Source organism: Loxodonta africana, chromosome 10 (assembly GCF_030014295.1).
Source record: "Loxodonta africana isolate mLoxAfr1 chromosome 10, mLoxAfr1.hap2, whole genome shotgun sequence".
Taxonomy (NCBI): domain Eukaryota; kingdom Metazoa; phylum Chordata; class Mammalia; order Proboscidea; family Elephantidae; genus Loxodonta; species Loxodonta africana.
In genome coordinates, this window is record NC_087351.1 from 86,944,860 (window position 1) to 86,967,658 (window position 22,799).

At 41.7% G+C, this 22,799-nt stretch overlaps 1 protein-coding gene across 7 annotated transcripts in view; it reads right to left on the bottom strand.

The window, feature by feature from the left end:
* Positions 1–7,960: 7,960 nt before the first annotated feature.
* The window catches only part of AREL1 (apoptosis resistant E3 ubiquitin protein ligase 1), a 41,177-nt gene continuing 26,338 nt past the window's right edge, over positions 7,961–22,799 (bottom strand). For 6 of the 7 annotated variants that reach the window (XM_010588747.3, XM_010588746.3, XM_064292749.1 and 3 more), the window contains exons 6-20: positions 21,444–21,613; positions 20,997–21,177; positions 20,568–20,815; positions 19,111–19,188; positions 17,805–17,946; positions 17,552–17,673; positions 16,486–16,561; positions 15,465–15,574; positions 14,155–14,334; positions 13,856–13,981; positions 13,419–13,548; positions 13,264–13,322; positions 10,971–11,060; positions 10,396–10,571; positions 7,961–10,292 (exon numbers count right to left, since the gene is read on the bottom strand). In XM_010588747.3, coding sequence (XP_010587049.1) covers positions 10,190–10,292; positions 10,396–10,571; positions 10,971–11,060; positions 13,264–13,322; positions 13,419–13,548; positions 13,856–13,981; positions 14,155–14,334; positions 15,465–15,574; positions 16,486–16,561; positions 17,552–17,673; positions 17,805–17,946; positions 19,111–19,188; positions 20,568–20,815; positions 20,997–21,177; positions 21,444–21,613 — 1,991 coding nt within the window. In that variant the 3' untranslated portion in view covers positions 7,961–10,189. Of the gene's footprint in view, positions 10,293–10,395; positions 10,572–10,970; positions 11,085–13,263; positions 13,323–13,418; positions 13,549–13,855; positions 13,982–14,154; positions 14,335–15,464; positions 15,575–16,485; positions 16,562–17,551; positions 17,674–17,804; positions 17,947–19,110; positions 19,189–20,567; positions 20,816–20,996; positions 21,178–21,443; positions 21,614–22,799 lie in introns of those variants that run through there. The other variant, XM_023546364.2, reaches the window with a different exon arrangement.

A 22,799-nucleotide genomic window follows, 5' to 3' on the forward strand; every position in this document is an offset into this window, starting at 1 on the left:
CGGATCTGCCAGGATCTGACCACATTTTTCCTACCTGGACCGGGATATCAAGTGCTAGATTTATAGGAGAACACCCAGGTTTAATTCAGTTGCTTTGACTTTTATAGGAGACACAGGCAGGCATCATCATGAGCAAGGTTTCAGAACAAAAATCCCTTTGGGTAATGGACCCTGGAGAAAGTGCTGGCTTTCCTAACCTAAGCTGCGATCCAGCTGAGAAACCAGAGGAATCAACTTCAAGACCTGTCCAAACCCCTGAGCGGAACAGGCATCAGCTGCAGCCCACGGCAAGGGTTTGACCAGGGATCTTCAGGTGCTTGGGTCTAACATCAAGGAAGACTGGGATGAAGCTCAGTACTTCCACCCACAGTGGTCACAACAAACAAACTTCAATGTTCGTGAAGTTGATTTGCCCCTTCATGCCCCTGGTTCCTTGGAAATGGCAATCCTTTGTCTTTCCTTTGTCACCCTTAGTTATTCTGGCCACAGTATGAACCTTTCTGATCGATGGTTAGTGTTGGAGACACCTCCATCTCCCCGTCCACTCAGGATTTTAATTTCATTCACCGAGTTGCAGGATACTGGCCAGTCCCTCACTGCCAAAGTCAACACCTCGGGTCTGCTTTGTCTGGGAGAGTAGGTTTCCAGGGTGGGTCCTAACATCACTAGTTCCCTTTTCCAGGGTCTGCTCAGGTGATGGCTTATCTGTGGCACAATGCGGGGGTTGGAGCTTGATCCTTGGGTCTCTTTATTTGGAATCCATCTTTGCTTGCATGGGTTCTTGCTTCTCTGAAAGTCAACAGAGAGAATAATTTCCCTCCCTTTGTATACGTGAAAACAGCTAAACAAATTTCGCTTGCAGCTGTTACTCTATACTATGGAAAGTCTCCAAATGCATAAACAGAAATGTTTTCCCCTAAATTAAACAGGAATGAGAGAAACTATGGGAGCAGGTGTGACAGGCTTTGGTCCCCAAACCTTGAGGGAAGGAAATTAAGGAAAATGGATTTTCTATGTGTGTCTCCCCCTATAAGACTACTAGCTGCTCAGAGGCAGGGATCACATTCTGTTTTGTGTGTCCCTGGCTCCCAGCACAGTGCCTGGTACACAGGGAATGTTCACTGAGATGTGGAGAAACACGGAATACAAGCAAAAAGACACAGACACAAAAAAACTCAGTGCTGGAACAGAAGAACCATGGGTTTTTGCGTGTGTGTGTGTGTGTTTTTTTTTTTTTTTTTTTTTGGTGGTGGGGTGGGTGGGGAACACTTACAGGAAATAAAATGACAACTTGGGGCAAGATTAGACCTAGGACTTATGAGAACTAGTGCAAAATGATGGTACAATCTTCCTAATACAACATTTTGTTTCCAACAAAACATAAAAGCTATCAAAGGCTCTCCAGTTGGCTTGCAAATCCTGATATCCCTGACTCTGCTAACGGGCAACCAGAGGAATGTCTTGGCAACTCCAGTGAGTGGGAGTTGAGGAGAGAGGGAACATTGTTGGCCTGTCAAAAATGGGAAGACTGAGAAAGATTCCTTCATGTGCAAAGCCATAATGAAGTGAAATGGGGGTTGTAGAAATAGTGATCTAGTCCTAGAGAGGTACAGGAACCCCCTACCCCGGAAAAGATACTCTGTATAGTTTCAGCAGAATCAGTTTGGGAGGTGGTGTGCCTCCCTTTAATGAACAACTCTGGCATTCTTGAAAAGGTTTTCAAGATAATACACCAGGAATGTGGCCTTTGCCAAACCATGCTGTTTCATGTAAGGAGTTTAGAGACAAAAGATTTATTTAAATGAGTTTTTTTCTGCAGATTTAGTTACCAGAGATAAACATCAGGGTATTGTGTAGTCTATCTGACCTCATTCCAATTATTTCACTTGCATTTGACCTATGGATTTTCCACCAAAGTGAGGACATTAAAATTTCAGGATTTTTTCCCCTCAGTTATATCCTCAAGGGTGTCTTGTATTTTTTATGCAGAATTCTTTTCATTTAAACTTGGAAGTCACTTCACTCAAGTCATTAGTTGGTATTCTATAGAACTCTCTATATGCAAAAGCTTTTAAAGTCATCACAATTAGGATATCTTTTAAAAGACATCTATAGTGGTTGAGTAGCGACACCTCCCCATATATCTCAACTCCCCAAGTGACTGGCAGGTAAACCCAGGTTCAAAACATTCATCTGTCACACACAGGGTCACCAAGCAAATGTCGGGCAGAGTCAGTGAGCATTGGTGGCCCAGTGCCTGGGCTGTTTCTTAGTTTAAGCCAGTGTGCTAAAGACAAACCAGAAATGTGGAAAGAATTTGGGCTTTGACATGAAACAGACCCGTGTTCAAATACAGCTCTGCCACTTAATAGCTAAGGAACCTTGGGAATGACTTATCCTCTCTGAGACTCAATTTTATCTTGAGTAAAATGGAGAAAACAAGACCTACCTTGCAGGTCATTGTGAATGTGAGATAATATATATAAAGCTCCTGGCAAATGGGAAGAGCTCAAAAAATGTTAGCTATTATTGTGATTCAGTAATCCAGTGAGTTCAGTCAAGATTACTAGGCTACAATTAAAAAAAAAAAAATTAGAGACATGCAAATCAAAACTACCATGAGATTCCACCTAACTCCAAAAAGGCTGGCATGAATTCAAAAAACACAAAATAATAAATGTTGGGAGAGGTTGTAGAGAGACTGGAACACTTATACACTGCTGGTGGGAATGTAAAATGGTACACCCACTTTGGAAATCAATTTGGTGCTTCCTTAAAAAACTAGAAATAGAACTACCATATGATCCAGCAATCCTACTACTTGGAATATATTCTAGAGAAATTAGAGCCTTTATTACACGGACAGATATATGCATACCCATGTTCACTGCAGCACCGTTCACAATAGCCAAAAGATGGAAGCAACCAAGATGCCTATCAACGGATGAATGCATAAATTATGGTATATTCACCCAATGGAATACTATGCATCGATAAAGAACAATGAATTCGTGGAACATTTCATAACATGGAGGAATCTGGAAGGCATTATGCTGAATCAAATTAGTCAGTTGCAAAAGGACAAATATTATATGAGGCCACTATTATAAGAACTCAAGAAATAGTTTAAACAAAGAAGAAAATATTCTTTGATGGTTACGAGAGTGGGGAGGGAGGGAGGAAAGGGGTTTTCACTAGATAGTAGACAAGAACTATTTTAGGTGAAGGAAAAGAAAACACACAATACAGGAGAGGTCAGCACAACTGGACTAAACCAAAAGCAAAAAGTTTCCTGAATACACTGAACGCTTCGAAGGCCAGCGAAGCAGGGGCGGCAGCTGGGGACCATGGTTTCAGAGGACTTCTAAGTCAAGTGGCATAAAAAAATCTATTAAGAAAACATTCTGCATCCCACTTTGGAGTGTGACGTCTGGGGTCTTAAACGCTAGCAAGTGGCCATCTAAGATGCATCAATTGGTCTCAACCTACCTGGAGCAAGGAAGAATGCAGAACACCAAAGACACAGGGTAATTATGAGCCTAAGAGACAGAAAGTGCCACATAAACCAGAGACTACATCAGCCTGAGACCAGAAGAACCAGATGGTGCCCAGCCACAACCGATGACTGCCCTGACAGGGAACACAACAGAGAACTCCTGAGGGAGCAGGAGAAACAATGGGATGCATACCCCAAATTCTTGTAAAAAGACCAGATTTAATAGTCAGACTGTGACTAGAAGGACCCCAGAGGTCATGGTCCCCAGACCTTCTGTTAGCCCAAGAGAGGAACCATTCCCAAAGCCAACTCTTCAGACAGGGATTGGACTGGACTATAGGACAGAAAATGATGCTGGCGAGGAGACTCTAGGATCCCGTCTGGAGGATACGTGGGTAGCTCCTGTCTGGAGGTGAGATGAGAAGGCAGAGGGGGACAGAAGCTGGCTGAATGGACACAGAAATAGAGGGTGGAGAGAAGGAATGTGCTGTCTTATTAAGGGGAGAGCAACTAGGGATATATAGCAAGGTGTATATAAATTTTTGTATGAGAGACTGACTTGATTTGTAAACTTTCACTGAAAGCACAAGAAAAATAATAATAATAAAAAAAGACTACTAGGCTACAATCTGAGGCAGCAGTTTTAATGATGTAGGTTTGAGATGCAGCCCCCTCATTTACCTTCTCTGGCCACTGGAAGGTCATGCAAAGGAAGGTGAGCAGGTCTTTTCTGACTTGGGGTCTGCTTCACAGATGTTTGGGCTAGCTGCCTTGGATACCCATCTTTCTTGCCTGCTCGGACATGGCAAGGAAGGAAGAGACACCAGCCCTTGGAATTTCCATACCAATCATCCACCCTAGTATGCCCAACTGCCCCAAGACTCACAGAGCCTTCAGCTGTGGAAATTACCAGGGCCCTAAGCCATGGTCAATATGATATCACATACTACATACATACATTAAAAAAAAAAAAGAGTTGCCGCCTAGTCAATTCTGACTCATAGCGACCCTACAGGACAGAGCAGAACCATCCCATGGAATTTCCAAGGAGCAGCTAGTGGATTCGAACTGCCAATCTTTCGGTTAGCAGCCGTAGCTTTTAACCACTGTGCCTCCAGGGCTCATTATATATAGGAAAGCTTTTTTTCAAGGAGCTCCATGTATTAGTCAATTTCCTTAGTTAATAGCATCATTCTGCAGGTCAGAAAACTGATGTTGAAAGGTAGAACCATGGGAGTTAAATAAAATATGAACATTCAAGCACATCAATTCATGGCTGTCCTTTGAGAGTCCCATTCTACACTGGATACAAAAGTGTCCAACGGCATCTTCTTTGGGAAAACACCAAATGACAAGAGACACCTGTGCTGCAGAGGGTACTGGAGACCCAGGGGCCCTGGAGTCAGAAACATAGGATAACAAGTGGGGTCCTGACATCAGGCAGGGTCACCTGGTCAAGGACATAATGAGGTTTCTAGAAGAAATTTATTGCCTCTCCTAGCTCCTTTAGTAGTCTGAGATTAACTTCTGCCTGTGGCAATACCTAAAGGATGAAGTTCTAAGACCTTGCCCACTCAAAAATTTGCCTGGGTCGCCAGCTGAACCTGGTCCAAGGCATTCATGGCATCAAAGACTATGAAGGCCATGTCAGTATGGTTGTTGGGTATGCCAAGGAAGTAGCAACTTCCTTCTGAGAGAAGGCTTTTAAAAGAAGAACCAGATGGTGACCCCACACTGCTCTTGCAAAGTGACTAGATGTTATGGTTCTATGCTAGTGTTTCTGATCCGTAGAGATAACAACACTGTCACCACCCCATATTCAAGAAGCTATTGCTGCTGGCTGGTATTAGACAAGCTAGGGCTACACTGCCTACTTGGACAACTTTGCTAAAGCCACCTGACTCTGTATCAAAAACACACTATTGTTCTCCTGACTTCTAGAAAGAAGACTGTATTCTCTACATTCCTTACCATGAATTTATTGACCATCTTGCAGAGTTGTCATGCCTGAAAATTTGCTGTAGAGAATCCAGTTTCCTGCTGTGGCTATCACAAAGTGTTTTTACATGAGCAAAATTAAAGAGAAATGAATTCAGAGGAAGAAAATACATTCAAAGCGAGGCATTTCCTAACTCTAGACAGCACTACTCTATATCATATACAAACCAAGATCACTATATCCCCTGCAGATCTCTAAGTCTTTTCACCACCACCAAACAACAAAAAACCTGAGCTCTCAAATAATGTTGGGATGGCTGTCTGTTAGATGGTCCACAGATTCAGTACTTTGAGACAGAAATGTTACCCCATTCCACAATGTCTGAGACAACTTAATGCTGACTCATTTTCAATCCTACTACATTTTTGTGATACTCAAGAACTTCCCAGTGACTACCAAAGAGAACACAATCATGTTAGACCAGCCCACAAAAACTGTCCAGGGTGCAAAAGCAAAGGAGTATCCAATTTAGAGTAACAGGGAAAAAATTTTTATGGAAAGGGAGATTTTGTGGTCTTTGAATATGATTCATCAGATTCAGCATCAGGAATCTGGACTAGAGTCTCATGGGGCAATGATGGACTCAGAAGACTTTAAAACCAATCTTGAGGTCTAGTAATTACTATGGAGACAATCTACCCTAGTTGGCATCTTTTTATCAAGAGACTACTTTTTCTACTACATCTTTCAGGACAGGTTTGTTTGAAAAGGGAATTGATCAAATAATTATCATAAAAATCAGGATAATAGTTACTTCTAAAGGGGTGGAATGAACTGCTTGGCAGTGCTGCAATGTTTATTTTATGGCTACATGTGCATTTCTTCATTATTATTTATTATACTGTACATATTTGTGTAATTTTTGTATTACATCATACCTCTAAATAAAAGGAAAAAAGGATTTATTCCTTTTTAAATAAAATGCTACAGGATGCCTGAAGCCGCTCTGTTATGCTTGAAGGTCCTAAAGGGCAACCAATGTAGAGGCAAGGAGCCCTCTGGCTCAAGTCACTGGCTGGAGAGCCTCCATTGTGATTCTAAGAGAAGTGTTGCTGCCTCTATCTGCAATGACTCAGACAGGCTGAAGCTAGTATTTAAATTGTGTTAATTCAAGAACAATTCTACCAACCTCTCATGTCTTACGACTTCCTGATGGGCTGAAACCACTCAATGGTTAACGTTTTCAGTAACCCACTGAACACAAACCACAACAGCAGCGAGTGAAAAAAATATAGAACTGTAAATAACTAAAAATGAAAAGTTAGAAGAATAAAGTTTTTTTTTTTTTTTTTTTCCTGAAGACATTTCTTCCTACTCAGGAGCTTGGTAAGGTGAGAGTAGAATGAGTACTCTCTGAAAAGAGTAGTTTTCAAGCTAAGATTCCAATTCACTAGGTCTGGCGTGGGACCCAAGAATCTGTTATTTTTTTAAAAAACTCCCCTGGGGATTTTGATCTTCCAGATTGGGAACCAATGTATAAAAAACACCATGATTATGTCCCCAAGAAAGCCAGGCTCCCCAGTGCTTTTCCTTCTAGGTCTGAACTGGAGGTCTGGTTTTTTCTCTGCCAAACTTACCATTGGTGGGAAAAGAACTGATACCACGTGTCACTCACACACTTTTTAGGAGCACTGTTTTTGTTTGCCATGTCCAAAGCACTTGTGGGAGGTGGGAGGACACTGGAAATATGATTATATGAAGATCATAAGGATACACATCAAAATGTTAACAGTGGTTATCTGGTGGCAAATGACTTATTTCCCTTGTATTTTATTTTCAACTTTTCTATACTGAATTTCTAATGTAGTAAAAACAAACAAAAATTAGTATTTAAAGATTGGTGAGACATACTATGCTCTTGCCATCTGGTGTCTTCTTCAGGGCCTGAGCATAAGCACTTGTCCCACTCTGATGGCCTGTGTGGACCTTGGACAGCAATTAGGGAGCCATGAAAGGGCAAGAAGGCCTGGGATAAGTTGGGCTCCTGGGGTACATTCTGTCCCAAGCCCTTCCTAAAGGATTACTGGAGAAATACAAGAAGATTTCTAACCCTTTTCCTTCCCCCACCTTCAAAGCCCTGAATCTCCACTTAAAGCAGCCACTTGCTCCTTAGTTCTTCTTTTAAACATTTATTTATTTACTGTACAAAATATTTACATCATCAGCTGCGACTGTCTGGCCTGTCGTTTGGCCTGATGAATTTGCAGCAGGGCTTGTTCTCTGCCAAAGTTTCTGAAGCACGCCGACATTCTCCTTGGTGATCACTTGGTGCCTGGTCTCCTTCAAAGAAGCTAAAAGGCCAGGAGGTTAGCTGGCCCCAAGTACCGGGGCAGAAGGGAATAAATCAGAGAACTGACCAAAATAAAAAATGTGAATTGAAAACTGCTCAAGAAATAATAGACGCTCTCCCTTCTGTCTTTTCCTTACACTGGCTAGTAACAAAGCAGAATTAGGAAAAAAAAAAAAAAAAAAAAGATAAAAGGAGAGGCAAAAAAGAACAAAGATCCTTTTGAATAAAGTTAGAAGAAAGGGAGTAAACTGGAAGAATAGAAAACCACAATATACCAAAGGGTTCTGTTAAACAAAGACTCTGGTGCTGAAGGACCACCACGGGGATGACACTGGCCCAGTTGGGATGCAATGGTGACCAGGGTTCTCTGAAAAAGAGCTATGACCAGAGCTAAAAATGACAGATCTGGCCAAGAAAGTCAACGTGATCTCCGGCTTCAGTCTCTTGAAGGCTGCGGGAGTGGTGAATGCAGGATCCAGAAGTGCAACAACTGCCAGAGACAGCAGAACCAGCCCACGTGCCCCAACCTGGAAATCCCTACATGGGCCCGAGGGGCAGCATCATGGTCGTGACGACTGAACTTGCCTGTGCATATCCCATGGGAAAAAACTGGGGCAAACAGCAGCACCTTGTCCTGGTCCCTGAGGAGAGCAGTGACCATGTGGCATGGAGGATCCTGGGGTGTAGATCCAGCCCTGGTGCTGGATCCTGGACCCCAAGGATGAGGGAGGTCAGCACCCACGCCAAGAAAGGGCAAAATGACAACTGCAAAGGAGAGAGTCAGGCAGGAACCACAGCAGCTTCGGAGGGCTTGTTACTCGGATCTCCGCCCAGCGTGGGCGGGGGGGGGGCGGGGGAGGGAGGGCTCAGACATGCTTCCAGGAGGCCAAGGCATTGCCACAAGTCCTGCCTCGTCTCAGGACTCCGTGTACTTGCTGGGTTTTGGCAATAAAGATGGCTTGTAATATTCTCAGAGTGAATGCTCCACTGGAAATTGTAACTTGCAGCAAAGCCTTCTTAAAAACAGAAATTTGGGGAGTCAATGAGATTTTGGATCCTGAAACAATTTTCATCCAAATTGTAGTGAAAAAGGATGTTGTCATCTTCCAAGAGACGGCTGCAGATTCTCTTCAATCATCACCCTACTGTGAACCTAATATATCTTCCTCCCTCCTCAGTTCCCCTTTCAGGTACCTGAGGGAGTGAAGTCACTGGGACAGCTATGTGTTTAGTGCGTGACACAGCTCTGTGTCTGCTCCCAGTGTCTTGACCCCAAGGGAAAGGAACCGTGACAAGCACTTTAACTCCTGGTCCCTCTTTCCTTGCCTCAGTGCTGCCAGAGAACACCAAGCAAAAAGAGAATCAGGGATCCCTGGCATGCTATTCTGTCTCATTCCTTTGCTACAAAATTTTCTTCAGTAGAAATCTAGAAGAGAGACCTGGTGGGACCCTCTGAAGTCATGTCAGAGAAGAATTCCTAGCTCTTAGCAGACTGTGTAACTCGGAAGGGAAGTGGCCAGGCCCAGCCACACCTCAGTGTAAGGAACAAACGCAGGAAAATCATCAGTAGTCTTCAAGCCAGGTATGTGCCTAGGCATGCCCCATAACCCTACAGGAGGATCATGTTCAGCAATGGAGGCTACAGCCCAGCTATAGCTCACATTCTTAGATCTTCTGTCTGCTTTTCTCACCTGGCTGAAATTCAAGAAAAAGCTTGGAGAGTTCTTCTTTGTGGATTACTAATCATTTCCAGAAATGCCTGTGGGAAAGCTCCTTTTCCAGTTTTGATACCATAAAAAAAAAAAAAAATCCTTTTGAGCTATCAGTCCCCATTATAGGTAGTCCTGTACCCGCCACTGTGCAAAGGAATGAAACTAAAAATTGCACACGTGGGCCATTTCCTCTCTGTGCTTCTCCTGGCTCCTGATGAGAAGAGACAAATGCCCTCCTTACAGAGAAGGACTTGGGTACCAGTCAGGTCTGCACTGAGGGCCAAACAACGTACCTCCAAGGAGTATTAGCAGCAGGAGTTGGAGCAAATGTGGACTTCAGACTTTCTGCACACCAAATTTCCAACAGAGCTCAGCCCTTTGTGCAATCTCCCTCAGCTACTGAGGCAGCTCCACCAACTAAGATCTTCAAAGAACCAAATTAAATTACAGCAGCACGGTCCTCTTCTTGGGAATGAACTTAGAGCCCAGATTACGTACCATGCCGAAGTGGCCTGTGGTGGATATGGGCAAGAAGGGACTGAGGTAAAGACAGGCTTGTTGAAGACAAAATACTCCAGACACAGGGAACATGCGGCATTTTCTGGTTGATGGTCACATGAGTGTTAGGGCCAGAGGTTACGGTGTCTGTAACGTGCGCCCATTCAGGAGCTGAGTGGATGACAGGACAGTGATCAGAGCATGCCAAAGCCCTCACAGCCCTCGCTGATGGCTAGCTGCAGCATCCTGTGCACCTCTTCATACGAGTCATATGTAGGGAGGCACAGCTGGTTAAAACTGGAAGGGCAAGGAGAGAAGTGATTAACTGCTACCACCAGAACACTGGCAAGGGCTGGAAAAATAATCCCCAAGGGCATGCACTGAACCGTCAGCTACCTACCACGTGTGTGCAGTAGGTAGCGTGCTATGGGTTGGAGCCGCAATAATCTGGAATGAGGGGCAGAGGGCAGCGAAGCCTCCAGGTGGTAGCTGAGAGGAACCTGTTGTGAACTGAAGCAGCCGAGCCAGCTCCTCCTGGGTCAAACTGGAAACCACAGTCCAAAACCACCTCATGACCTGGGAGGGAGAACACAGGCTGGGATCATATACAGTATGCAGCCTAGAATCTCAGCCCTTAGTGGGGGTGTGCCCCAGTGGCAGCTCTGAGGACATGGGTAGGAATGGTTAGAGCTGACAACCTCTTCAGGAGTTCAGATTGTTGCTCCGTCAGAAAGGTACTTGCTGATTGCTTGGTTCTACTTTTTTGCATTTCCAGCTTACTGCTCCTGCTGCAGTTGGTATGGCAACCCTTAGGGACCAGGGCTCCATTCTGCCTGCATAACCAACCACCTGTCTTTATATCATTTTTTCCAGCCAACATGTCCACCTCTCTGACTCCTCTACATTTTTCTTTTGAAACTTTTGTTTTTAAAACACAGTACACAAAGCCAACTGAAAGAAGTCTGGCTCACTTACCTTCTCTCTGAAATGCCATGAACCACCAACCACCACTGCATGGGCTTTGAAGTCAGACACACTGATGTCTCCAGTCCCACACATCAGCAGCTGGAGAAAGGCAGTCAGGTGTTACTAGGACAGTCAGAGGGACAAAGACCCAACATAAGGTCAAAATTACCAATGTTAGCATGCAAAATGTGGAACAAAAAAAATGTCAAGAAAAAGATATAAGGTGAGGTCGTAATACAAGAATAATACTTTAAGGAAGTCAATTGTAACAGGCCAGTGGTTCCTACCCAACGTGGGGGGAAACGTACAGAACTTCTGAAAACTATGTAAGTACCCAGACCCTACTCAGACCTACTCAATCAAAATCTCTAGAAGTGGAGTATGTGCATGTATTTTGAAGAAGTTTTCCAGGTGTTTCTGATGAGCACCCCTGATTAAGAACTGCTATTGTGGATGATTTTTAATTGAAACAAAGGACAAAAAAGAAGCCAAGTGTTTCCTGCTAGTCTGCTCTGGACTAAGCCTGAGAATACCAGGGAGAACAGACAGACAGGCCCTTTCCCACTGGGAAAGACCCCAGCCCTACTGATGAACTTGCCAGGTGGCCTTTCCTTGTTCCCTGGATCCATTCTTCTTTTCTGGATTGAACATTTACTACCTTTCCTTTAGCCCTGCCTCTACTTCATCCCCAAAATGAGAACATTAATGACATTAGAGCCCTAAGGATCATATTAATCTCCTAGTTTGGTTCAGGACACAGTATGCTACTTAGATTGTGAGTACTCATCCAATAGCTATAAAGAATGACACACCCTAATCAGAGACAAGAAGAGCCCAAATTAAGCCTAAGGAGCTTTGGCTCCTTCAAAAAGAGCTTGTTAAGCTCATGAGTAAATATGAGCTGGACGTGGAACAACTGTAAGACACTGTGTCCCTCCTTTCTACTCACTTTTAAAAACTATTACAAATGCTTTGTTGCATGAAAAAATAACACACACCAGTAGCTATTCTTCAGCTTTACAAAGGTTGAGGTCTGGACAGTTTGGATTTCATAGTAGAAGGTACAACATTTGATGAAAATTGTGTAAGACATTGATTCTTGTCTCTAAGCCAGTTCTGTGAATTAGAATAAAAAGTGTGCAAGACCACAAGGAACTTTTTTTTCCTTTTTTTAAAGAAGCACCTCCCCACAAGCAACAGTTTGCACAAACTCACCCCTCGTAAAAGCTATGGGAAGTTAAAACTAATCACTTGCATTGTGTGTATCATCTATGAACAGCAAGCAAAGACACACTGATTTTTTTTTTTTGCACACACATAATACCGTATCTGCCCATTATAGGATGGCATCGAACACATTGTTAGAGGCTGGCTGCTAACTAAAGGTCTACAGTTCAAATCTACCAGCCACTTTTTGGAAATCCCATGGAGCAGTTCTACTCTGTCCTAAAGGGTCACTATGAGTTGGAATTGACTCGAGAGCAACAGGTTTGGGTTTTTTGGTTTATTTACCAAGTTACAGCCATTTTTTGCTTCTTATAGGATCTGAAATAAGAATATATTAACTATATAATGTTGTGGTTCAAAACTTTCAAATCTGACCACACCTTTTGGTTTCTCTGCTATACCAGAAAGTAGCTCCATGAGGGCAGGGACTCTGTCTCAGTCACTGCTACGGCCCCCTCGTGTCTCAAACATATACAGCATACAAACCTAAAAAACCAAACCTGCTGCCATCGAGTCGATTCTGACTCATAGCGACCCTAAAGGACAGAGTAGAACTGCCCCATAGGGTTTCCAAGGAGCGCCTAGTAGATTTGAACTGCCGACCTTTTAGTTAGCATCCATAGCTCTTAACCACTACACCACCAGGGTTTCCCTTAATAAATATTTCCTGAACAAATAAGCTCTATCATTCCCTTAAATCAACTTCAAACGTCATCAGGATTTTATGAAGACTGTATATAATACCAAAATTCTTTACTACTCAACCAGTACCAATAATATTTGATGAATAAATGAATATTACTATTAGTTTTTACAAATAGTAATTAGTATTACATAATTTATTTTACAAATTCATGTTCCAAATAAACTATTCATAAAAAGTTATGTGCTGGTTTTTCATTTTCAAAAAGCTGAAGAAAGAGTCAATGAATGGAAGGGTGACAAGAGTGAAACCAACTTTTGCATACAGCGCTCTCCTACCACATCTCAGAATAGAAGATACAACAAGCTGGTTCCTTATGAGCACATGAAAACACTGAGTCAAGAACAGGAGTTTGCAACTGTAAGAACATACCTCAAGCTCATTCTCATCAAAAATAGCCAAAAGGTTTTCCGGGACCAATTCATTCAGACCTAAAACAAAGTAGCCAAGTTAAAGCCATATCTGCCATATCCACACCATGGATACAGGTATTTTAATATTGAGGCCAAGAGTAGACACGACCCCACCTTTTAGAAAATGTTCCACCTCCTCTTTCACTTGACTGGCCAGCCGATACTGAGCCAGCAAGTTTAAATAGAAGATTTTATTTGCATTGGTCACTGGGATTTGAGCTCCACCTGTCATGAGTTCTACAACCTGAAGTAGGAGGCAAAAGACAGAGAGAGAGGCTGTGGATAGGAGTTTTCAAAATGATTTATTTGCCCAATATGTTCAATAACCATAGCATTAACTAGCCATGTATGGTTATTTCATGTTAAATTAATTAAAATTAAATAAAATGAAAAAAAAATGCAGTTGTTTGGTGACACTAGCCACATTTCAGGTGTTCAATAGACAGCACAAACATAGAACATTTCCACCACTACAGGAAGTTCTATTAGACAGAGCTGCCCTTGAGGACACTGGGGATATGGGATCCATAGACTTTGGTCCTCTTTCTCACCTTATCCAGTTGACCTGATTTGTTATATTTCTCCTCTGCAAAGACCAGCTCCATCTCACTCATGTCATTGTTGAGAATAAAACAAACTTTAGATTTGTAGAATTCTGGATCATCTGTTTCAAAGTACTGAGGAGATCAAAAGACACAGAACAGAACATAAATACTCTTGCCCAGAAGTGAAATTTGTAATTGCTTGGAACCCGTTACTCCTTCAACCTTAGGAATAATAAGCTCAAGATAGAGATTTCAGCATAAATGACAGAGGCCTTACTAGAAAACACACACACCTAAGACATTACCTTATAATGCATACGTAGTCCTATGATTTGAGCCAGGAAAGATCGGGTAAAGCGAGCTCGGACCAACTGCTTGTAGGCTCCACCTAGAGAGGACTCATAGAGGCACTTGCCCACCAGCCGCCCTGCAAATTCATACATCTTCAGCCGCAAATGAGCAGGGCGGTTAGGGTTGGGGTGCACCTGCCAAAGAAAGAAACTGAATGGCTCTGGGCCCTTTTTCTTCACACCTAATCCTGGAGAGACCCTTCTTTCCCAGTCCCATTCTAAAGGAGCAAGAACTTCAGTGTCAGGGTCAAAAAGTCCATCCAAGTGGCATCAATCTTTTGGTACCCAAAAAAACCACCACTTAGTAATTCAAAGTGATTGGAGAATAAAGGGCAAAGACGGACTTATGTTAAGTTGAAGAATCCTACATTAAGTTTTTTGAGCTGAACACTTATTTGTGTTCCCTGGCCAAGTGTGAATGTTTATCAGTGGATGATTCAATGCCTTTTCTCTAAACCAGAGCTTCTCTCAGCCAAGGCCTACTTCTATACTCCTGATACCTCTGCTTATTCAAAGACCTAGAACTGAAAACAATTGTTTCTAGTATGTTTTGAGAATGCGGCATAGTAATAATAATTATTATTATTATATTATAATATTAATAGCTAGACAATGAATAAGGAAAACCGAAGAAGAACTGATGTGAAGTTGGCGAAGAATACCGAATACACCATGGACTGCCAAAAGAATTACAAATCTGTCTTGGAAGAAATACAGCCAGAATGCTCCTTAGAAGCAAGGATGGCAAGGCTTCATCTCACATACTTTGGATATTTTATCAGGAGGAACTAGTCCCTAGAGAAGGACATCATGCCTGCTAAAGCAGAAGGTCAGTGAAAAAGAGGAAGACATTCAATCAGATGGATTGACACAGTGGCTGCAACAATGGGCTCAAGCATAACAGTGATTATGAGGATGGCCCAGGCAATGTTTCATTCTATTGTACACAGGGTCACTATGAATCAGAAGTGACTCGACGGCACCTAACAACAACATAATATTAATTAGTAGACTATCCATTGCATTATAATATTTTTCAGCCAAATAATATCTGCCTGTATTTTCTCTTACTTTACAGATGAAATAATAATGGCAAAGAGAAGGGAAGCAACCTGATAAGGTCACATTCTAAGTATCAAAATTAAGAACACGACACAGGTTTGTCAGGCTCCCAAGACAGTGTTGTAACTTTAAACTCTTGTTATTCCATCCATTGTAACATAATCCCTGTTTTCCACCCACCTGCAGGAATGTCACAGACTTACTAATGCTTGGTTGTTGTCACTGAATCGAGTGAAGAGCTGATTGGTGGTATCAAATAGCGCCTTGCAGATCAGCTCGAACCATTCCCGGCGAGGCCCTCCCCAGTCCAGAGCTGAGAAGCATAATAAAGACAGAACTGATTCTGGCCTACCTCTCCTTATCATTTTTGTTCTTTTATTCATCATTTTATACTCTCCAAATTCCCTCCAACCCACCACCTTACTGTTTCCCCATCCCAATTCACCTAAAATGTGGACTTCTTTTTCATATTTATTTTTGGTGAAAGTATACACAGTAGATCATACACCCCAGTCAACAATTTCTACATGTACAGTTCAATGACATTGGTTACATTCTTCATGTTGTGTCATCATTCTCACTCTCTCTCCCCATATTGCTTCACCGCCATTAACTTAAACTCACTGCCCCATAAACTACTAATCTATGCTTTAGAGTTACTGTTGTCAATTTGACGTGTTATAGATAATTCTTCAAAAGAGCGCAATGCTCAAGGTGAACTTTCTTTACTAATTCAGCTAAACTCTTTAGTTTGAAAATAACTTCAGGGGATATCGTTTCAGTAAAAAGGCTCAAAAATTTTCTCAGGGCAACAGATTCAGGGGTTAAAACGTCGGCTTTTTTGAAGCCTTACCCCTTTCTGTAGGATTAAAGGTATTCTGATCACTAAGCTATTCCCCCCACCACCCCAGTGTGGAAACCTGCGAGAAGAGAGACCCCAGGAAATGGACACTTCTCTTGGCTCTCCATGGCTTACTTTGCCCTTTTGGTCACAACTCTCTGAGCTCTCCCTCTCAGTCCGTGTGTGTCTGTACGCTACAAGCTCCACCACGCCATCTGGCTGGTACAAGTTACCCTGTTTTTCTTGACTCGTGGTTTCTTTTTCCCTTGGAAAAAGGCAGTTTTGTTTTATTTTGTTTTGTTTTCTAAGGGAGAGGGGATTAGAGAGAGGGTGAAAATGGAGAAGAGAGTTAAAAAAGCTGAACATGAAATTTCAAAGCTGACCTTCTTCATCTTGGAAAACCACTTCAAAGTTCTTGCTCCAATCTGAGATGGAGAAATTCCGAGTGGCTTTCAGAGACTGGAAAGCAGTGAAAGGAAGGAAACTGTCAGAACACTGGCTGGCATCCCTTGGGTGTTAAAGACAAAAACATAAGAGCATTGCTGTTGTCCATTTAACTAGCCATTGGTACTCAAACTAGACATATTAATCAGAAATAAGCCTGAATAATACCATTTTAGATTTATAATGCACTTATCTCCAGAAGAAAAGGTTTTAAAAAAAATAATAATTATACCATTGCTTTAAAGTTGACAGCTGTTTTTTGTAAAGTTCAAGTTTTTTTTTTTTTTTTTTTTACAATCCCCATTTTAATAATGAGACAATTCCTGCACAAAGAAGTAAAAATTGTAAGCTGTTATCAAGAGAACCAAGAGCCCTGGTTTTCAGTAAAGTATAGTTCATCCACTAGACATCTTTATCCACAAGGCTAGGTTCAGACAGGGAGTCATGCCACATGGAGAATGTGGCTGAGGAAAGGGGTTTCCAGGCACACCTACCAGAGCCAAACATCACAAACCCTTTCTGGACAGGGACCAGGCCTTCTCATTCTCAGGGAATGTATGACCTGTGCCAGTGTCTGTCTGGTGGAGACAGACACACATCAGGTGTTCCTCTTCCATCAGACCAGAGTGACAACAAAAATCACTTCCTTTTTTAACTCAACAACAGTCCTTCTATCCCAGGGATTCAATAACAAGAATTTTCTTCTGTAACAACTACTTGCACCTGCCCTACTTCGGCGTTCCATGAGATTTCTCGGGAACCAGGCTTTAGTGCAGATTTTTAAAGCCACTGTGTCAACTAGTCTTTCCCCTCAGTAATATATCTCTACCAGATCTGCTCCAGGCTGAATATATCACACAAACAAAGGAATAGTCTTTTACAGGTATATTTGAAGAGAGAAATTTAGGTTGTAAAAAAAGATAACCTGCAGAATATATTCAAATACTAAAGAGATTCTCAGTTGGAAAACTTTGGCAACTGCTGACGAAGATGAACTTTACCCACCGATTCCAACAAGGTTTGTCTGCAGACCTTCAGGGTGACTTTGGAATGTGGTCTTTTCATATGTGCCTGCCGAAGCTCTCTCTGGAAAAAGTTCACCTTGTCCTGGAAGGTCTCAGAGCCTCCTGAGGAACAGGAAGAGCCACCATGGTTACAGCCTTATGATAAGACATCAGTGGGTCCCACCTCTATACCTCGTGCACCAGGAACAGCTGGGACTGCAGCCTTCCACATCACAGTCCCTGACCAAGCTTACCTATGTTCTTATGGAGGGAGCGGATGAAAGTGGCTGCTAGAATGTTCCTCTCCTTACAGCTGAGCTCCACGGGAGGTTGGATGCCATCATCCACCACCAGTGTGAGGAGCTTATGGACAGGGTCAGGGCCAAGGTACGAAAACTAGCAAAGAAATAAAAAAAAAAAAGAATCTACAAAACCCTCAAAGCCGGCAAAAGCCCTCCACAATCCTACCCTTCTGTATCAACCAAGAAAAACAAGTTCAGCCTGTTTTCTCCAAGCCTGTATCTACCAGGAGTACATTCTCTTGTTTTTTACCTCAGTGCTCCATGATTCAAATAAATGTTATTTTAAATCATTTGGGTGGCAGAGACTGTGTTTAATAAGGATCAGAGGCAACACTATAGACCTTCCGACATAAAATATAAGAAGAATGAAAGTATTAAGGGGATATAAAACAGCAAAAAATTGCTGCCTGAAGAGGCTGGGCAAACTGATTGGAGGAAAGTCATTTTTATAAAATAACAACGCATAACCTCACCAAACCAGTCCCAAAATGGAGACAATTGTGATGAGCCCCACAGAAGCAAACCAAAATATAAGTTTCCATTCCATACAAACTCCCAGCTTTCCAGGAGCCAAAATCTAAGTTAATAGATTGACTCTCCTGGAAGAGGAAACCTAAACTGGCCAGTCAGGACTGTCTGTCGTTACAAAAGTTTCTCTGCCTATACTGCACTTCAAAACCCTGATCTGACTTTCAGACCAGACATTCCTGGTTCATGACCTGTAAAATAAAGTTTATGAGTTAACACACAAATTTAATATTGTGAAAATTTTGTTTTTTACAGACACACGCAAGCCTTGGGCAAAAGTTTAGATGCCAAAAACCCAGAAAAGTTTAAAAAATGTCTTTGTTAAAATAAATGCACGCAAATGCTGACTCTAAAACAGTTTGCCTCAGCACAGTGGGAGACCAAGCTCAGGCTGGAGTTACAACACCCTCTCCAACAACATATATATATATGTACATACACATACACACACATATATACACACACACATATATATAGTCTTAGGGGCAAAAGGTAACCGTTGAAGTATCTTGAGTTGCTGCTAATTCTTGTTTCTGTATTCTTCTAGAATTTCCATATTTTTCATGCCACTTAGTAAGCAGATAATGACCCTGTCTTTCTTTTTGCAACGAATCCTGTGTGCACAGTGAGAAAATCCAGAAACACCAAAAGCCCCTCTAGGAAGAAAGAAGAGGCTGAGAAGTTCCATACCTGTTCAGCATGAACCAGATGTAAATAAAGTTCAACTTACTTTTGTTCCTGGACACACTCGGAAGGTGTAAAGGCGCCAGGGAATGATTTTCAGGTAGAACTCCTTCACAGAGAATTGCTGGAGGGCCAACATACAGAAAATAAAAAGGCTCTATTTGGGTAAAAACTTCAGTTCAAATATCAGAGCCCTTATCTACATTTGTCATGTTAATGACTTTTCCCGATGGACACGAGGATAATTTAGTCAGTACAAAACCAAATAAATACATCAACTCTATCTTAAAATAGGCGTGTTAAAAACATTCTGACAATTCCATTTCACGTGAAGATATTTCATAATCTCCATATTCAAGTCTTACTAAAATTTCCAAATATCTGAGATCAGGTTTTCACTTTATGAGTAGAGAAGATTTCATCTGAAAACAATCAAATCTACTTCTGTTCAGCCAGGTGCTGCTCAGAGAGACTTCCTCCAAGTCAATGGACAGGAAACACCAGAGGCCCATACCCACTGCTTTGCCCCTAACTGAATGCTACCAAGGATTTGTATGTGTGTGTGGCACAGGGAGAGGACACGGAGGTATTCACCCCCCAAAAAGTTCATAAACATTCCTACATAAGAATAAAGAGAGGTCTCTTTACACCATTTACAAAAGGAAAAAAAATGCAGTCATTTCTTGAAAATTTCAAACACATACTAAAAACAACAGTATAATGAGCCTATCCCCAGCTTCGACAATTATCAATTCATGGTCAATCTTGTTTTGTCTATAGCCCACCCATTACCACACCCCCCCCAGCCCAAATTAAGGCTAGATTTTAAAATAATGAATGGTACATAGCAAAGTGTTCTGAAGTCTAACAGAATAAGAACTTAATTTTGGTTATAGGATTAAAAGGATGTACTGGGATGTTTTAACAGAGTCTTGTTTTTATGAGGGCTGACTGAATAAGCAAAATAAAAATATTAAAAAGAAAATCCCTAACACAAAGTGCCTCTTAGCTCAGGGGCCAGTTCACCTTCCTGTCTCTGCCAAAATGTCTCTGTTCTAATCCTCTAGCCTGATAGTACCATCCTTTCACTGTAGATGCGCAAATCACAGAATGAAAGATCAGATTGTCTCAGTATAGCACAACGGGCCAACAGTGATTTTTATGCTGAGTAATTTTGAATTGTTAAAAGCATCTTTCTTTAAAATTCTAAGAGCCATGCCTTGAAAAATCTTCCCAGAAGCAACCAAAGGGCACAATGCCACAGGTGCTCCAGCAGAATCTCTCAACAAAGATTCGGTCTCGTCCAAACCAAACATTTGCAACAGAAAAGGTGGCACAATCCTCTGCTCAACTTTAAGCAGCCACTCTTAGTGTCCTAGAACTCCTAGAAGTCAGTGATCTTGCCCTGATTCTCGGACTACTATCTCGTGATTTCTGTTACCAAATACCAAGTATATGCAGGCTCAGGCAGGGGGATTTTGAAGCAAGAATGGGGATTCCAACCTTTGGCGACACGTAGCAGTACACCTTCTTTGGTTTCTTCACCTTCTCGGGGGTGTAGCACTCAGAGGGGGAATCCTCATCTTCCTCCTCGACAGCAGTGGAAGGCCGGCGCTGGGAAGAACTCGTGTGCATGGGTGGAAGGTGCCACGGTGTGCTGGTACAGTTGGTGGCATTATAAAGATAAGCCTCAAAGTAAATGCTCACCCCTGAGGTGGATACATTACGCTCGACAATATTCTTTTCACTCTCTGAAGGGTAACAAGGAATAAGGAGTCAGGGGAGAAAAAGATTACCTATCACTAGCTCCTTATGTACAGGACTCTAAGCCAAGTTTGTCTCAAATATGTGAAGCTGGTCAGAAGAAGGCAGACACGCAAAGAACAAATTTTTCAGCAATAAGACCAAATCGCAGCTTTTCTTTCAACTCACCACTTAGGACAATAATGTCAAATTCGCCATTATTGATTGGTTGCTTTTGGTATGAGATGCAGGCATGGAAGCACCCACGAGAATGCAAGGTGAGTCGCAAGAACACTTGGCAAGTCTGCCTGTTGCATGTTACTGAATTCTCAAATGAGACACCAGTACTTTCTTCTTCTTGAGGACCAAGCTATAGAAAGAAAATAGAACATCACTTAACATATATAATTTTCCCAATTTGCAAGGCAATTTCCTCTGTACAAAGAACTTCATTATCTATGATTTAATACAATGTCTCATGACTACCAATGAGACAGGTATTGCCAAATAAAGAAACTGCAGCCCAGAAGTCAGGCAGAGGGGAGGAGAGAGAAGAGTGAATTAGAAAGGGTGAGAATGAGGGAGAAAGGAGCCCTACTCTCCCTAGCACACAGAAAAAGAAGGTTGGCTGCTTACCTCATGAATGGACAAACTGTAATTGTGCTCATCTCTCAAGGACATGGAATTGTTGGTAGGGTTGTCATACTCATCTCGGGGCACTATTTGAAGGGTGTGTGGCTGCCCACAAGTCAACACAAGAGTAGAAAAATGGCACACAATTTTGGTCTTGGAAGGAACCACCATTCCTGGAATTAAAACAATAAAATCTAATGTTTAGAAAGGTGCTCTTTGGGATACAAAGACCCTCTCAATCAGTTAGTCCTTAAGAGCTGGATCCCGTCCCAATTTTTAGGGATAAACAACACTATTAAGAGGCAGAGAAAAAGACAGGAAATAAAGAGATTAATTCAAATGGACTTCAGGATTTATTTTTACAAATGCCCAACCACTGCAAGCACTAAACAAGATGAGAAAAGGACTTGAAGAAAACAGAACTTGAGAGTTATAGTACTTATAGTCTATAGTGCTCTAGGCTCTTCCTGTGAATGTATGAGTGAGGCAAGTTTTAAAAATCAGTGCTGAACAATCACTCAAAAAAAAAAAAAGGTGTAAATCTAACAAAACAGGTACAAGGCTTGTGTGTTAAAAACTACAAAACACAGACGGAAGAAATAAAAAAAAAAAAAATCTAAATAAATGGAGAGGTACCAAGTTTATGTACTGGAACACTCAAAATAGTAAAGATGTCAATTCTCCCCAAGTTAATACACAGGTTTAACACAATTCTTACCAAAATTCCAGGAAGATATTTTTGTAGACATAAAAAAGATTAATCTAAAATTTATATAGAAAGCCAAAGGACCTAGGACAGTTAAGACAATTTTGAAAAAGAATAAAGTGTAAAGAGTCAGTTTACCTGATTTCAAGACTTATTATATAGCAATAGTAATTGAGACTGTGCGGTATTGGCAGAGGGATCCACATATAGATCAATGGAACAGAACAGAGGACCAAGAAATTAATCAGTTACTGTCGAGTCAATTCCAACTCATACCCACACAAATATGCCCACCTGATTTTTTAAAAGTGCAAAGCAATTCAATGGAGGGAGGACAGCCTTTTCAACAAACGTTACTAGAGCAACTGGATATCCATAGCCAAAAAAATGAACCTTGACCTAAGTCTCACATCTTATATACAAATTATTGACCAAGTCTCACACCTTACACACAAATTGACTCAAAATGAAACAAGTATTAAATACGAAATGTAAAACCATAAAACTTTTAGGTTAAAAAAAAGGGAGAAAATCTTTAGAATCTGGGGCTAAATGAAGAGTCCTTAGACTTCATACGAAAAGCATTATCCATGAAACGATAAATTGGACTTCATTAAAATTAATAACTTTTGCTTTGTGAAAGACCCTATTAA